The 16,999-nt window shown below is 38.2% G+C and overlaps 1 protein-coding gene and 1 long non-coding RNA gene across 6 annotated transcripts in view; one reads left to right on the forward strand and one right to left on the reverse strand.

The window, feature by feature from the left end:
* LOC144302477 (uncharacterized) overlaps positions 1-7,875 on the forward strand; it is a 27,861-nt gene extending 19,986 nt beyond the window's left edge. For both annotated transcript variants that reach the window (XR_013369379.1, XR_013369381.1), the window contains exon 3: positions 6,826-7,875. This is a non-coding gene — a long non-coding RNA (uncharacterized LOC144302477). The remainder of the gene's footprint in view (positions 1-6,825) is intronic.
* The window catches only part of MCF2L2 (MCF.2 cell line derived transforming sequence-like 2), a 236,259-nt gene that overhangs the window by 21,888 nt on the left and 197,372 nt on the right, over positions 1-16,999 (reverse strand). For all 4 annotated transcript variants that reach the window (XM_077879819.1, XM_077879820.1, XM_077879821.1 and 1 more), the window contains 3 exons: positions 8,009-8,224; positions 6,991-7,083; positions 6,751-6,829 (listed from right to left, as the gene is read on the reverse strand). In XM_077879819.1, the coding sequence (XP_077735945.1) occupies positions 6,751-6,829; positions 6,991-7,083; positions 8,009-8,224 (388 nt within the window). The remainder of the gene's footprint in view (positions 1-6,750; positions 6,830-6,990; positions 7,084-8,008; positions 8,225-16,999) is intronic.

Raw genomic sequence — 16,999 nt, forward strand, 5'->3', positions numbered from 1 at the left:
TTGCTGTGATGAGCACCAGGTGTTGTATGTAAGTACTGAATCACTAGATTGTACACCTGAAAATAATATTACATGTATGTTAACTAACTGGAATTTAAATAACATTGTTTTTTAAAAAAGGAAGAGCAAAGTTGAAGGATCTGACTTTAAGGCTTATTATAAAGCTACAGTAATCAAGGCAGTAAGGTATTGATGTCAGGATAGACAAATAGGTCAATGGAAGAGAATAGAGCATTCAGAAGTGAATGTACTTATAGTCAGTTGGAGAAATGGTAATGGAATAATGACACCAATAAACAAAAACTAAACTTTGATCCACATTTGACACCATATACGAAGAAAAACAAACAAAAATCTCAAAATGGATTAGAGACCTAACTTTATAGTATAGAGAAAATCTTTGTGGCCTTAGACAAAGATTTCTTAGGCACACACCAAATATAGGATACATAATTTTTTAAAACCTGGATTTCATCAAAATTAAAATCTTCTATTCTTCAAAAGATACTCTTTTTTTTTTTTTAATTAAGTAGGCTCCATGCCAATATGGGGCTTGAACTCACCAATCTTGAAAAGACCCTGAGAAAGGGTCTTTTGAAAGACCCTGAGACTGAGCCAGCCAGGAGCACCCAATAGATACTTTTAAAAGAATGAAAAGATAAGCCACAGGATGAAAGAAAGTGTTTGCAAAGCATCAATCTATTAAAGGATTTGCATCTAGGGTATATAAAAATACACCTCTCAAAACTTAAGAAAACAATGAGCAAAAAATGTGAATGGACACTTCACTAAAAAAAGATATAAGGATAGCAAAGAAGCACATGAAAAGATTCTTAACCAGTAGTCACTAGGAAAAAAACAAATTAAAACCTCAATAACATACTATTCCACAACTATTATAAGGCTGGCTTAAAATTAAAAGACTGACAACACCAAGTGTTGATGTGGAATGTGGGGCAAGTGAAACTCTTATATGATGTTATGGAAATAAAGACGGTATTACCAATTTGGAAAATAGAAATTTCTTAAAAAGATAAACATGTACCTGCCATGTGGCCTAATCATTACACTCTTAGGTATTTACCTAAGAGAAATGAAAACCCATGTCCACAAGAACACTTATATTTGCATGTTAATAGAAGCATTATTCAAAATAGCCCAAGAAAGTGGAAAGAAACCAAATATTCATTAACAGGTAAATGAATAAAGAAATTGGGGTATATTCAAATAATGGAATACTATACAGCACTTAAAAGGAATGTACTATTGTTACAAAAACAACATGAATGAATCTCAAAATAATTATGCTGAGTGAGAGAAAGCAGATGAAAAAGTACATGCTGTATGATTCTCTTCATGGAATGATAGAAAATTCAAACTAATCTATAGTGACAGAAAGAAGATCAGTGACCACCTGGGAAGCACTGGGGGATAAGGGAACAGCAGAAAGGTAATACAAAGGGGCCTGAGGAAACTTTTGGGGGTGATAGACATGTTCATTATCTTGATTGTGGTTATGCTTCCATAGGTGTATACATGTGTTGAAACATCAAATTGTATACTTTAAATATGTGCATTTTATTATGTTAATTATGCCTCAATAAAGTTGTTTTAAAAATAATTGTTTGGGGCATCTGGGTGGCTTGGTTAAGCATCCAACTCTTGGTTTCAGCTCAGGTCATTATCTCAGGGTCTTGGGATTGAGCCCTGAGTCAGGCTCTGCACCCAGCATGGAGTCTGCTTGTTTCTTTCCCTCTGTTCCTCCTCCTCTCTCTTTCCCTCAAATCAATAAATAAAATCTTCAAAAAAAAGTTTAAGGACTCTGTCCAGAAACTTTATGTTTTATTTTTATTTTTTTGTCCAGAAACTTTAATAAGCTAAAATGCATATTCCAAGGCATTAACCCTAGCTACCCTAATTCCACAGTCCTAGGTAGGACCCAGATATCTGCATTTGTAACAAGCCCTTCAGGTAATTCTAATGCAGGGCATCTTTAAACCATCCTTTGTGAAACTGTGGTAAAGATTTCTAGAACAATCTTGTGACTAGAATGTTGCTTCTGGGGAAAATAAGTACCTTTTTCTACTGGGATTGTCACATCTTCCTGTTATATGCCTCCAGAGCATTCATACTCAATTACCTTAACATATATTTAGCACAGCATTAGTAGTTTGAGAGTAAATCCCATAGTTTTCCCTCATCTTACCTTTATATAAATTAAAATAAACATATAATGTAGTTATTATTTCTTGGTAAAGGCCAATAGTTTAAATAAGGAACTTACATCATTCAGTTGTTATGACTGAAAACTGATGTGGTGGTTTTCTAGTCACAGTTCTTAGTTTATCTTTTTCCACATCTTGTGATGCATACCCACCCTTACATCTTCTTGTCCAACTAATGGTCAGAGAAGACACAGAAAGAATGTGAAATGGCTGCATTCCTGATAAGTCTCTGAGGACAAAGTTTATCTTTTCATATTTACATCACTTTCCTTACCCAACACACAAGCCATTGTCACTCTAAATGTTGGGAGTTCGATTTTCCACATAAGACTAGCATTTCTTAGGCCTCACAACATTAGCAGAAGGAAATAGCTGAACTCAGTAGATTAAGCTTGTGGATTTTCCTACCAAGTATCTCTGCTGCTATGAGGATCCACTGAAAAAAAAAAAAAACAAATATGAAAGGGCAAAGCTTACTCAAAGATGATTCTTAATTATTAAAAGGAGTATAGCAAGTGATATGTGTGAAAATGATGCAGGAAAAAAAAAACCTTCAAAAATTCTCTCCAAGAAAACAGAAAAAACTGGCAAAAATAGGAAATATTTTTAGGACACAAGAAATTAAACAAAGGCTTAAAGCAATCAGGAGAACATTTATTCAAGAAAAATGGCTGAATCTTGGTATGAACAGTGAGCTTTGTCGTGTTTTAGTTGCCCTGTTCCCAATCTACTTCTCGTTCTTTATGGTAGCCTTGGAAATCAACAGCCTGCAATCATGGTGAAAATTAGCAATCTGGCAGCCATAGGAAGGGGCAAAACAGGATTTGAGTTCATTCAAAGTCTCATTCCCAGAGAACTATCATCATTTGACTTGTTTGGGGGTTCCTTGGCACACCTTACTTATAAGACTGTCTTTATTAGACCTATTCATGTTTGCGCAGTGTGAAAAACCTTTTCACCAGGAGCATTTGTAGAAAATTACTAGAGGCAATTGCTTAACTTCTTGGCTGCCTAAGGCACTGGATAACAGCTGGGACAAAAATAGGCTAACCTAAAATTTAAAAGGAGATGCATGGGAATGAGATGTCCATAGTGGTTTTAAAAATCACCTAAATATTTCTGAGACTCTAGAAGGCCATGTACAAATGCCCAGCTCTGTGTGCATGTTCAGGAAAAATCTGAGAAGGTCTTATGCTCTCATTTCTGGTGGGGAGAGATCTTGGGACTCTACACAAACGGAGTGAATGCAAAGGTGGAATTGCCACCTGCTTGACTGTATGTTGAAGGTGCACCCCCACTATCCACACAGAGCTCCTGTCAAAGGCTGGAAAAAATCATTAAACAAGCAAACAATAACAAAACAACAAACAATACCAATAAAAAACACGAGATGGAGGAGACTCTGATTTCTAAAATTGCCACATTATATTATTAAATGTCCAGTCTCGACAGAAAAAATTGTAAGCCACGTAAAGAAACAAGAAAGCATGATCCATACATAGAAAAAAGGGAAAAAAGTAATCAAGAGAAATTGTTCTGAGGAAGCCAAGATAATTAGACTTCCTAGACCAAGACTTTAAATCAACTATTTAAAAACTGTAAAAAGAATTAAAGGAAACCACAAAAAAAGAACTAAAGTATGAGGACAAATTCTCATCAAATTGAGAAAATAGAAATTATATTTGAAAGGGCCAATAGAAATTCTGGGTTGGAAAGTATAATAACTGAAATGAAAAATTCACTAGAGCAGCTCAAATGCAAATTTGAGCAAACAGGAAAAGAGTCAGAGAATATAGATATAGGTCAACTGAAACTATCCAGTTTGAGGAAGAGAAAGAAAACGAATGAAAAAGAATTTAGAGTCATAAAGACTGGTAGAGTCGGACTCCCATCACACATACCAACATAGAATGGGAATCCCAGAAGAAGACAGAAACAAAGGGGCTGAAAGAATACTTAAAGAAATAATGGCTGAAGACTTCCTAAATTTGGTGAAAAACACTAATCTCCACATCCAAATGATCCATCTACAAACTCCAAGAAATATAAATTCAAAGAGGTCTACACATAGACATATCAAACTGTCAAAACATAAAGAATCTGAAAGCAGCAAGAGAAAAGCAACTTGTCACATGCAAGATTTTTTTTTTTTTTAATCTCTGATCTTTCCTTTTTTTTTTTTTTTTTTTTTTTTTGAGGAGAAAGAGAGTATGCACATATGCTAGTGGGAGGTGCAGAGAGAGAAAGGGGGAGAGAATCCCAAACAGGCTCCATGCTCAGAATGGAGCCCAATGCAGGGATTGATCTCATGCTCCTGAGATCACAACCTGAGCTGAAATTAAGAGTCAGACACTAGATTGAGCTACCCAGGTGCTCCAAGACATTTTCAGTAAGATTAATAGTTGATTTCTTACCATAAACTATGAAAGCCACAAAATAGTACCTAATATGACATATTCTAAATGCTTAAAAAAACTGTCAACCAAGAATTCTGTATCTATGGTTAATTGATTTTCAACCAGGGTGCTGTCTTATTTTGAGCTGCTATAACAAAGTACCATAGACTGGGCAGCTTATAAACAACAGAAATTCATTTCTCACAGTTCTGGAGGCTTGGAAGTCTGAGATCACAGTGCAAGCATGGTTGAATTCTGGTGAGGATCTTCTTCTGGGTTGCAGATTGATGACTTCTCATTATATCCTCTCATAGCAGAGAGTAGACAGAGGAAGCAAGTTCTCTCATAGCACTTATAAGGGCATTAATCCTATTCATGATGGCTCAACTCTTATAACCTCATCTACTCCTAAATACCTCCCAAAGTCTTCACTTCCTAATATCATTGGGTATTACCATTGGGTTAAGTTCTGACATATGAATTTTGGGGGAACACAAACATTGTGATGGCACTTGAGTCGGTAACAAGTGCCAAGACCATTCAGTGGAGAATAGTCTTTTTAACAAATGGTTTGGGAACAGCAGCATATATATACACATGTGGAAAAATAAACTTAGACTCCTAATTCACACCATGTACAAAAATTAACTCAAAGTGTATCAAGGAGTTAAAGCTAAATTTTTAGAAGACAGCACAGGTATACATCTTGGATTAGGCAATGGTTTCTTAGATATGACACCAAAACACAAGCAACCAAAGAAAAAATAGAAAAATTAGACTTCATCAAAATTGAAAACTTCTGTGCTTCAAAATATATCATCAAGAAAATGAAAATGAAAAGATAGCCCACAGAATGGGAAAAAAAGTATTTGTAAGTCACATATTTGATAAGCATCTAGTACCCAGAATACATAAGTAATTTTCACAACAACCATAAAAAGACAGATAACTTAATTTAAAATGGGCAAAGAAGTTGTATAGACATCTCTTCAAAGGGAATATACAAATGGCCAATAAGCATGTGAAAAGATGCTCAATATCACTTGCATTAGGGAAATGCAAATCAAAACTATAATGAGCCACCATTTCATACCTAATGGGATAGTAACAATAACACTAAAAAAAAATAATAATAGACAATCCCAAGTGTTTGTGAGGGAGGGGAGAAGAGGAACCCTTATACACTGCTAGCACAAACAAGAAATGGTGCTAGTACTTTAGAAAACAATTTGGAAGTTCCTCAGAAAATTAACAGAGGTTTACCATATGGCTCAGCAATTATTTATATACATATTTTTTTCAGAGGTTCACACAAAAACTTGTACACAAGTTCCCATAGCATTATTCACAATATCCAAATAATGGAAACCACCCAAATACCCATCAACTTATGAATGGATAAACAAATACGTTATGTCCATACAATGCACTATGTTTCAACCATGGAAAGGAATGGAGTCCTGAGATCATCCTGCCACAACATGGATGAACACTGAAAAAATGATGCTGCGTGAAAGAAACTGGACAGAAAGTGCCATATTGTATATGATTCCATTATGTAAAATGTCCAGAATACAGATAGAAAGTCTATTAGTGGTTTTCAGGGGCAGAGGGGAGGGGGAGGAAAATGGGGAATGATCGCTAAGGGGTGCAGTGTCTTTTTGTTGGGGAAGGTGATGAAAATGTTCTGGTGATGGTTTCACAGCCTTGTGAATAGACTCACACCCATAGAATTGTACATTTTAAGAGATCGTGTTTTATGGTATGTTAATTATATCTCAGCTTTTAAAAAAAAGCAGTACAGCTTCTGAAAGTAGTACTGGCTTTTAAACTCCCATTAACATGATCTCAGGTGGCTTTGGGCTTTGGGATTGAGAGAGTTGATCTTGGCAAGCAGATATGTGAGAGGAACACAGTTGAAAAGGACACATCCACATACAACCACAACCATCCCCCCACCAACACACACAATGAAAGCAAACACAGGTGCTTCCAGGTACCATGAAAAGGTGTCCCACAGTTATTTTCCTGGCAAACCATTTCCTTTAGCAATATCCCCAATGTGCATAGCTACCACAAATTTGTAATCAGTATAACTCTCCAGACTAAAGTTAGCAGGATAACCTTACCTTTAATATTGTTTTGTTGTTCCATCAGTAATTTACTTATTTCTGAAAACCAACAATCTCTGATTTCTTTCGAAGCTGCCTGAAAATTGCAGATAAGAAGATACTCTGAATATCAGATCATCTGGAGCATTAATTAGGGTTTTTATTGTCTGGGTGACCTTTAGAATGGTGAGATAGAAAACACTTGCCGAGAACACAGGAAAGAGTAAGGGGCACCTAAGAGGAAGACACAAGCTTTACCTGCAGGATGTATTTCTCGAGTCCATTCCGGTTGGCAAGTTCAAACTTCCGGTTGCTCCCCCTTCCAAGCTGGCGAATTGAAAGTGTCATCAACTATTGTAAAGAAAGAAGAAAAATTGCTGTGCTCTCATTTTCTGATTTTAAAATTCTCCCTTTCGGCCACTCTGGTTCTTTCTACCCTCAATAGCTCTCTTCTTCCATTGCCCTTCCATGTGTTTTGTTGTCCTCTGTTAATGGCCCCAAGGAGCATAAAGCACAAACACAATGTCGCATAGTATCATCTGTCTTCTCTGTTTCAGGGGACAACACAGACTGCATCTTTCCATATGTAGGGCTGGAGACCTCAACCTTTAAGCAAGGAGATCATTCCTCCTTTAACACCTAAGTATTTCACAAATCTGTACATAATAGTCATCGAATGAGTGTCTACATTAAGAAACATAAATAACAAAAGCTACCACGATTAATTAACAACTTAAATCACAAGGGCACAAATGTGTATGTGTGTGTGCGTATGCACATGTGTGGTGTGTGTGTGTGGTGGGCAGGTGGTCTCATCTCCAGCTATGAAATATTTCCTACACAGGCTAGAGATGATGCTTGGTGTGGACGTGGGGTCCAAGACCTCTGAAGTCTTTACCAATGCTCATATGCAAAGATGTGTGGTTGAGAAGGACAAGTAAGAGATGAAATCCAGTCCATGCTCTAACCACCAAATCTTTCACCCTTCTCTCTGCCTGTAGGGTGCTTTCCTAATTACTTTGTCAGGACAGGCTGCCATATGGTCCCTCTTCTCTACCTGGCACAAAGGCACCTCTATGCCAGCCCTAACCCTGTCTATTCACGCCCTGACTTTGCGGTTAGAAAGGCCTGGGCATGCAGTCTAGCTCTGTTGTGTGGCATTTGGCAAGTTAATCTTGCTTCTCTAGACTTCAGTTTTCTTATCTGCAAAATAAGAATAATGGTATTTATCTCCATAGGGACATGCTGATTCCCAAATGCAATAGGACCCCTTTACCTTCATAGATTTCTTAAAGCTGTAATGAGGAGATAGGCCCTGGTCACTGGGCTCCATTCGTATCTTACAGAATACAATTCCCCTTTCAAATAGATAGATTTGCCTCTGTCTGGGCTTAAATCGAATAAAATCCTTCATTTTATAACGATCCTTGTGAATTGTCCACACGTTGAAAGAGCCATGCTTCAGTAGCTTTCCCAGTTTCCTGATATCATCCTTTGGGGAAGATAGACAGACATACATAAAAAGAAGCTATTAAATTACTTGACAGGGAAAGAACTCTTAAGGGTCTGTTTTCAAGTTACAAAGTATGCTTATTTGAAGTTGATGATTTTAAAAGTGCCAGTTAGGCTCATCTGTCTCTAAATCAAAACTAGAGTTCTGTGAGCTTCACTGAGCATGGCACCATTTGGTTATGTAGGTCAATAGTACAGCTGTGCAAGGTAATAAACATAAAGCATGTTAGAAAAACTTAAACTAAAGATACTGGTACTCTGATATTTTTGTCTTTATAATTAATTTTAGCTAGCAGGATTCTATTTCCTTTTCTTCATTTTTGATATGTGATGTCTACTTAAAAGGGCAAGAAATTAACATTTAAGTATGTTCAGGGGAGACAAAATTTTTGTTACATTATGGACCTATTCCATAATAATCCATAACATCTGCCTCAGGTATGAGAATCTGAGAACATGAGATTTGTTCTGAAAGAAAAAAGCTTAATATAGCATAATTTTCATAACACTGTAATGCAAATAATAATGACATTCAAGTTCGCATTTTTCAGAGTAGGTAGACAGGGCAAAGATAATCCCAAATGACAAACTTTTAGAAAGTCTATTTGGCTTCAGGGCACATTTACGATGCCTATTCCTCCACCAGCAAGCTCATCTTTCTCATATGTAACTGTTTACAGTCCACATGAGTGACCTTGCCTTCTCTGCGCCTTCTTCAAAGGGTAGTAGAGTGAGATGAGCTAATAACATTGTATTTTACCTGGCATTTTAAAAAAATTAGATGACTTGAAGCAGATAATCAAGAATTTATTTCCCTGAATGAAAACGCGAAAAGAAGAAAATTATTTGAACAGGACCAGGACAGAGAAATTTCCCTGAGTTATGTCTAGCTGAGATAAATCGCTACAATTTCTGAGTTAATACTAGAAATATATACACTATTTATATTTGGGCTTTTTATAGTTTATTGTTCATGTTGAACAAGCTGTGACTATTGTTTCAAAAAGAACTTACTGCACTTCTGAAATTCTAAAATAAAAACTTCAAGAGCATAAACTCTAGTCATTTCTGTGGTGCTTGTGGCATATTTTCAGTGTTTTCTCTTTTTTGCTTTGTAAAACTGACATATGTAAACTGTGGTGAATGAAACTCTCAGTGAAGAACAAAGAGCCTCCAGCCATAAGGACTGCTCTCCTAGAAGCACAATACTCCTGCTTTGCTTACACAGGCTCGGCTTGACGATGCTCCAAAACAGATGGGTGGTGGGTTCATGAGGACCCTTTAGAAGTTTTTCACTCTATCCACATCCTTCCAGGAGCCACTCCAGCCCTCAGTGATTGTATTCTCTTTTAAACCCATTCTATTTTTACTATATAGACATAAATAATGCAGGAAATATGTTTTCATCCGGGTGACTGGCAAGAGTTGGTGCTTAATATTTGCCACAAGAATTATAATCAGTAGTTTCTGTTATTTTATTTTATATTATTTATTTGAGAGAGAGAAAGAGAGGGAGCATGAGTGGGAGGGGCAGAGGGAAAGAGAATCTCAAGCAGACTCTGCTCTGAGCAGGGAGCCTGACATGGAGCTTGATCCCATGACCCTGAGATCATAATCTAAGATGAAACCAAGAGTCTGGAGCTTAACCAACTGTGTAGTTTCTATTCTAAAATGTACTTATGCTCTACCTCATTTCAAAAACTTGACCTATCTTATAAAAATATATACATTATAAGGAGACAGAAAATAACTAATGTACTAGGGAGAAAAAAGATTAAAAAAATAAGATGAAGAGGTTGTACATAAAACCTATATAATAAAGCCATATAAACCTGGTGCAGATTAGGTTATGACCTTCTAGTGGGCAGTACAGAGGGAAACACAGTGAGTTGTATGATATATTATGTCCGAAGACATACCCAAACCAGTTGTTCAGGAAATGCACAGCAATTCCTATTAATAAGATATGAGAGAAATTTCTCCCATGGGTCCTGGTTCTCATAAAGAGTCACTGAGTCAAATACTGAGCACATCCTCAACCATATCCCAGAATAGATATAGACAAATGGATTTTAGGTAAAGCTGTTTCTGACAACACATTTGGTAAATATGGAGGCACCACTTCAAAGCACAGCTGTTAAAAGTAATTCTAAAAGAAGCCAGAATAGAGAACCCAGAAATGGACTCTCAACTCTATGGTCAACTAATCATTGACAAATCAGGAAAGAATACCCAATAGAAAAAAGACAGTCTCTTCAACAAATGGTGTTGGGAAAATTGGACAGCCACATGTAGAATGAAAATGGGTCATTTCCTCACATTGTACACAAAATAATAGACTCAAAATGGATGAAAGACCTAAATGTGAGATAGGAATCCATCAAAAGCCTAGAGAAGAATATACAGCAACCTTTGTGACCCTGGCCGCAGCAACTTCTTACTAGACACATCAACAAAGGCAAAAAAGAACTATTGCGTTCATCAAGATAAAAACCTTTTATACAGCAAAGGAAACAGTTGACAAATTTAAAAGACAACTGACAGAATGGGAGGAGATACTTGCAAATGTCAGATAAAGGGCTAGTACCCAAAATCTATAAAGAACTTATTAACTTAATACCCAAAGAATATAAATCCAATTAAGAAATGGGTAGAAGACAGACATTTCTCTGAAGAAGACATACGAATGGCCAACAGACACATGAAAAAATGCACAACATCACTCAGCATCAGGGAAAAACAAAACCACAATGAGATGCCACCTCACACCAGTCAGAATGGCTAAAATTAACAAGCTAGGAAATGACAAATGTTGGCAAGGATGCAGAGAAAAGGGAACCCTCTTACACTGTTGGTGAGAATGCAAGCTGGTGCAGTCACTCTGGAAAACGGTATGGGGGTTCCTCAAAAAGTTGAAAATAGAGCTGCTTTACAATCCAGCAATTGCACTATCAGGTATTTACCCCAAAGATACAAATGTAGTGACCCAAAAGGGGCCCCTGCACCCCAGGGTTTATAGCAGTAATGGCACAATAGCCAAACTATGGAAAGAGCTCAGATGTCCAATCAACAGATGAATGGATAAAGATGTGGTATATGTATATAATGGACTACTACTCAGCCATCAAAAAATGAAATCTTGCCATTTGCAATGATGTAGATGGAACTAGAGGGTATTATTATGCTAAGTGAAATAAGTCAACCAGAGAAAGACAATTATCATATGATCTCACTCGTATGTGTAACTTAAGAAACAAAACAGAGGATCATAGGGGAAGGGAGGGAAAAATAAAACCTGATAAAATCAGAGAGAGACAAATCATAAGAGACTTTTAATCATAGGAAACAAACCCAGGGTTGCGGGAGGGGAGGGGATGGGGGATGGGGTAAGTGGGTGATTGACATTAAGAAGGGCACATGATATAATGAGCACTGGGTATTATATAAGACTGATGAATCACTGAACTCTACCTTTGAAACTGATAATACACTATATGTTAATTAATTGAGTTTAAATTTTAAAAATAGGGGATATATTATATATATATTAAATTAAATAAAATTAGTGGAGACATAAAATAAAGGCATCACATTAAATTTTATTAATAAGAGTTGTCTAAAAGTAAAAAAATAAATAAAATAAAAAGCATAAATATAAAGAAATAAAGCCAGAATGATGGGGGAGTGGGGAACAAGCCCCAGTGTGCACTCTCTAATGACCTGTGGAGGCCTGGGTGAAGTTAGTTAAGGTATCTGCCAAGGCCATGGGCTGCAGAGGAAACTGCCCTGTCTATAGCCCTGCTGAAGAGACAACCTTAGGCAATGATATTGCCTTTATCACCTCTGCTCTCTCCTCCTCATCCCTCCAGCAGCCATAGCTCTTTGCACCCCAGTAGGTAAATGACCAATGAATATGAATCCAGCAAGGGGTCAACCCCTGACCACAGAGGCCAATCTGATCCCTGTTTGAACTAAGACAATAAGCAGCAGGAGTTGTGACTGTGAAATGTTTTATAAGAAGGCTGGAGGTAGATTAAACAATAAGATAGCAGAGCAATAAAGAAAGTGAGTCACCAGAAACTGAGGAAGAGGAAAAGACACTGAAGGAGGTAAAAGGGGAATATGGATCACCTTTTACCACCTACTGTGGACTTCATTCTAGCTAATTACATCTGCAAAGACCTTATTTCCAAATAAAATCACATTCTGAGGTCCCAGGTGGACACAAGTTTTTTGGGAGACACTATTCAACCTAGTATTGGAGCATCTCTGAATTAGTTTCCTCACGGTGGTGAGCATGTCCACCTACTGTGGTAAAAGGGGAAGACAGCTGGTGTGTGGATGTACCTGGAACAAATAGGCAGAGCACACAGGTAAGAACCTCCACTCTCTCCCAAGCCAAGGCCTCAGAATTGCTACGGGTCCCGGAAGTGTCCCATTCCCACCTCCGTGTGCCTGGCTCTGTCATTGTACTCGCTCTTCCCAAGGCTCTGTGGTCACCTATTCCAGTAAGCCCATCATCACTGAAGGTCACTGGAGGGAATTGCTGGGTTTTTGAGTCCAGCTGAAACAGAAGGGTTGCATGTCATCCAAGTAGTTACATATATTTTCTGAGGACCACACTTATGAGATTGGACATCTCAATGCTCAAGGCCAATTCTGCAGTGGCTGAGGTACCCCATGTGGTGCTGATGAAGGGCAGGTGCATGCATATTACCATCAGCCAGGATGCATGCTTACATGGAAGCACCCTACTTCCCAAGGGAAAGGGTAAGAGGAGATCTTCTGAACAAGACCAAAGATGACCGTTGGCTATCTTTTCAACCATATGTATCCTCTCTTCCCAATAAGACTGTAGTTGGTCTCAAGGCCAGGGACCACATGCACAGCTCTTGTAGATATATGTCCCCTAGACATGTAATATTTATTCATTTATTAGCATGAGTGCCTGAGGGGACATGAGGTGACATGTTCAACACCGTGAGGAAACTAATTCAGAAATGCTCCAATACTAGGTTGAATAGTGTCTCCCAAAAAACTCGTGTACACCTGGGACCTCAGAATGTAATTTTATTTGGAAATAAGGTCTTTGCAGATGTAATTAGCTAAAATGAAGTCCTACTTCATTAGGGTAGGACCCTTATCCAATGAATGGTGTCCTTGTGAGAAGAGAAAACAGAGACAAAGACCCACACATAGAGAAGACAGTCATGAAGACAGACAGAAATTGGAGTCATGTAGCTATAAGCCAAGAAACGCTAAGCATTGTTGGCAACAACTAGAAGTCAGCAGAGAAGCAACGAATGGTTCTTTCCTAGCTTCAGAAGGAGTAAAAGCCTGATAACACTTAGATTTTAGACTTCTCATCTCCAGAACTGTGGAGCTTTGTTATGGCAGCTCTAGGAAATGAATATATCTGCAATCAGTTTTTCCACTAGTGGTGGCCATCACTTGTGTGTGTTGAATCTAGTAGATATAAACTCACAGATACAACACCGTTTGGTGTTGGCTACCCCCCAACAAGCAAGCAAAAAGTCAGATGGCTTCCTCCATATGGGAAACGATGGCAAAAGTTACCAATTTTCGCATGTGGAATTTTGTAGTTAAGAGCTCTGATGTAAGCATTTCGAATGAAGAATCTGGCTTAGAGAATGTCTGATGAAGTTGGCCTCCAGAAAGAGACCACTTGTGAGTGCCCAGGTTTTCATTCCTGGCAGTGACAACAATGTGACAGAGATATATACTTCTTGCACAAAAATACAGGAAACATCTGGATAAATGAATCAGTACAAAGCTAGCCCAGAAACAAAACAACAGAAGCTGTAGGACAGAAAAGCCCCTTAATACAATCATCAGAAGCAAAGGGGTTCCTTTCTTTCCGGTCTAGTCAATTATCCAAATAAGCCAGACTTAGGGCCCTTTATTTAGCATCTGCCAGGTGTCACCATGGTGGTAGCGGTTTTTATTATGATTTAGTTCTCATTTGCTCCTTACAGCCTCCCTTTGACATAGGTGTCTTAAGTGTGCGAAGATGCATAAGGCTATAACACTGGGTTGTTCAGATCATTTACTCGGTCTTATCTTTGCAGCCAACATTTCTGCTCAGGGAATTAGAGACTGAATCAGAAATAAAATACCTGGCCTTAGTCCACAAAACTTGCAACAAAAATAGTTCCTTTATTGAATGACATAAATTTGTTCCAGAAAATAAAAATGTTTCATTCAACATTTACTATTCAACTTTGGAACTTGTTCCTGATAAGTCAGGATTTTAAAGGACTCTACACATATATCTATTTTAGGTGTTAGATTGAATAGAGAAGATTTTTTTTTTTTTTCCAGATGGAGGGAAGTAAATAACATCTCAGCATTCCACAAAACAAACTTTCTTTCTTTCTTTTTTTTTTTTTTAACTTTTATTTATGATAGTCACACAGAGAGAGAGAGGCAGAGACATAGGCAGAGGGAGAAGCAGGCTCCATGCACCGGGAGCCCGATGTGGGATTCGATCCTGGGTCTCCAGGATCACGCCCCGGGCCAAAGGCAGGCGCTAAACCGCTGCGCCACCCAGGGATCCCTCTTTCTTTCTTTTTAAGATTTTATTTATTTATTCATGAGAGACACAAAGAGAAGAGAAGCAGAGACATAGGCAGAGGAAGAAGCAGGCTCCATGCAGGGAGCCTGACGTGGGACTCGATCCCCAGACTCCAGGATCATGCCCTGGGCCAAAGGCAGGCACTTAACCACTAAGCCACCCAGGTGTCCCCAAAACAAACTTTCTTAAAACAAAAAAAAATTTAGTTTCTGTGATTAAATTAAATCAAGAACTAACTGTACAAAAAGGAATAAAATGTAAATATCAGGAGGGAATTTTTTTTAGTTGTTTTAATTATGCATTTACCCATTCAAGTAATGTCTTTCCAAACCAGGTCAATACTGGATGTCAAGTAGAGAAATTAAAGGGTTAAGCTCTGGGTTCATCCACACACTCAGCATGTGATTTTCAGCACCCTATAATAAGGTTCTACAAAGCTGAATCAAAGTATCTTAGAAACATTTGATGTGAGTTAGGAGTAACTGGGCTGTTTAGTAGACTTTCAACAAAATCAGATGAAGCATACAACAAGAGAATGAATGGCACTCTGGATAGGGAAAAAGAGGTCCAAGAAGTAGTCCAAGCTGATGCACAATGTGATAGTGGGTGAGTTAACTCTTCTTTCCATGGATATTTTCCTGAATCAGAAAGTAAAAATTTCAGTGCCTGCTCTTCCATATTCTATAGGATTATACAAAACTGGGTAAAGTAGCTAATGTACTAGATGTAAAGCAAGTTAAAATCTTAGTGAACAAAACAACAATAGAATTTATGCCAAAGGTGCGATTCTTTGCATTTTATGTAAAAAAAAATCTCTACAATTCTATAGGCTGGTTCATCTTATTTGCATGCAAGCTGCCTTGGAATGAAATTAGAGTACACTGCTATTTACTCACATTTTACTAATTATTTTCTCATAACTTCCTCCTCCTCTGTTACTTACACTCAGAATAATAACTGGGAGTTTCCTGCCCTGTGTATGGTTTCCAGGACATTCATTTGACTCCAGGAAATGGATATCTAATAGGGGGAGCTGATGCGTGTTCAGAAATAAAAAGAACAGAAAGATGTCTCAAAATGATTAAATAAATGGCTCTCTTGAGTTTCCTTAAATGAAGAAGGAAAAAATTATTACCAAGAAAATGATCCCCTCCTACACATACCTGTGGTTCATGAATACCCTCCTGAATCATGCAAAAGTAGTAAGCAGAGACTACTCTTGAGTCCCAGGGGACAGTAACAGCAACATTGCCGGGATCATTGTGGCCCAGTGGGGCTGCTTCTGAGATGCTGGCCAGCAAAATATCAGGAGGGAGGGAAATAAAAAGACCGTGGGTTTTTTTGCCCCTAATTAATTTGCATGGTTTGACTTATGACCAGGAAAGAAAAGAAAGGTCTTTTGCCCAAACCTCAATGAACAGTATGTGAGAACCAGGTAAAAATGAAAAGGAAAAAGAGAAAACAAAAAGTGTCTCTCTGAAATGTAATTTTCAAAATGCTTCATCCCTGTGTGGTAGGAGAGAGTAGTCTTCCAAAGAGATCCACATCCTAATCCCTGGAATCCAAGAATAGGTCAGGTTACATGACAAATGGGAATTAAGGTTGCAGATGGAATTAGGGTTTTTCATCAGCTGACTTCGAGATAGGGAGATACCGTGGATTAATGGGGGGGTTCAAGATAATCCTAGAGTCTTCAGAAGTGGGAGAGAAGCAGAAGAGAAGGTCAGAGTGATGTGAGTCAAGAACTTTGACAATGGAAGGAGAAACCATGAGCCAGGAAATGTGTGTCACCCTGGCAAGCTGGACAAGGCAAGGAAATAGATTCTCTCCTAGAGCTTCCCAGAAGGAAGCAGACACCCTGATTTTACCCTAGAGAGACTGTGTTGTACTTCCGGCCTGTGGAACTATAATACATTTGCGCTGCTCCAAGCCATGAAGGTTGTGGTAATTTGTTATGACAATGATGGAAAATTAACTCACCTGAGTCAAGACCTAGAGAACCTCACAGTGAAAACCAGCTGATATTAATGATGTCCCAGTCCCAAGGAGCTCATACAGTTACAGAGGATGGCCTGCCTGGAATTCCCGGGACTGACCCACTCAGGGTTTACCCTAATGTCCCAGTGGAGAGGGCTCAACTCCCCAGCACCACCTCTTTTG

The sequence above is a fragment of the Canis aureus genome, chromosome 31, assembly GCF_053574225.1.
Source record: "Canis aureus isolate CA01 chromosome 31, VMU_Caureus_v.1.0, whole genome shotgun sequence".
Classification (NCBI taxonomy): domain Eukaryota; kingdom Metazoa; phylum Chordata; class Mammalia; order Carnivora; family Canidae; genus Canis; species Canis aureus.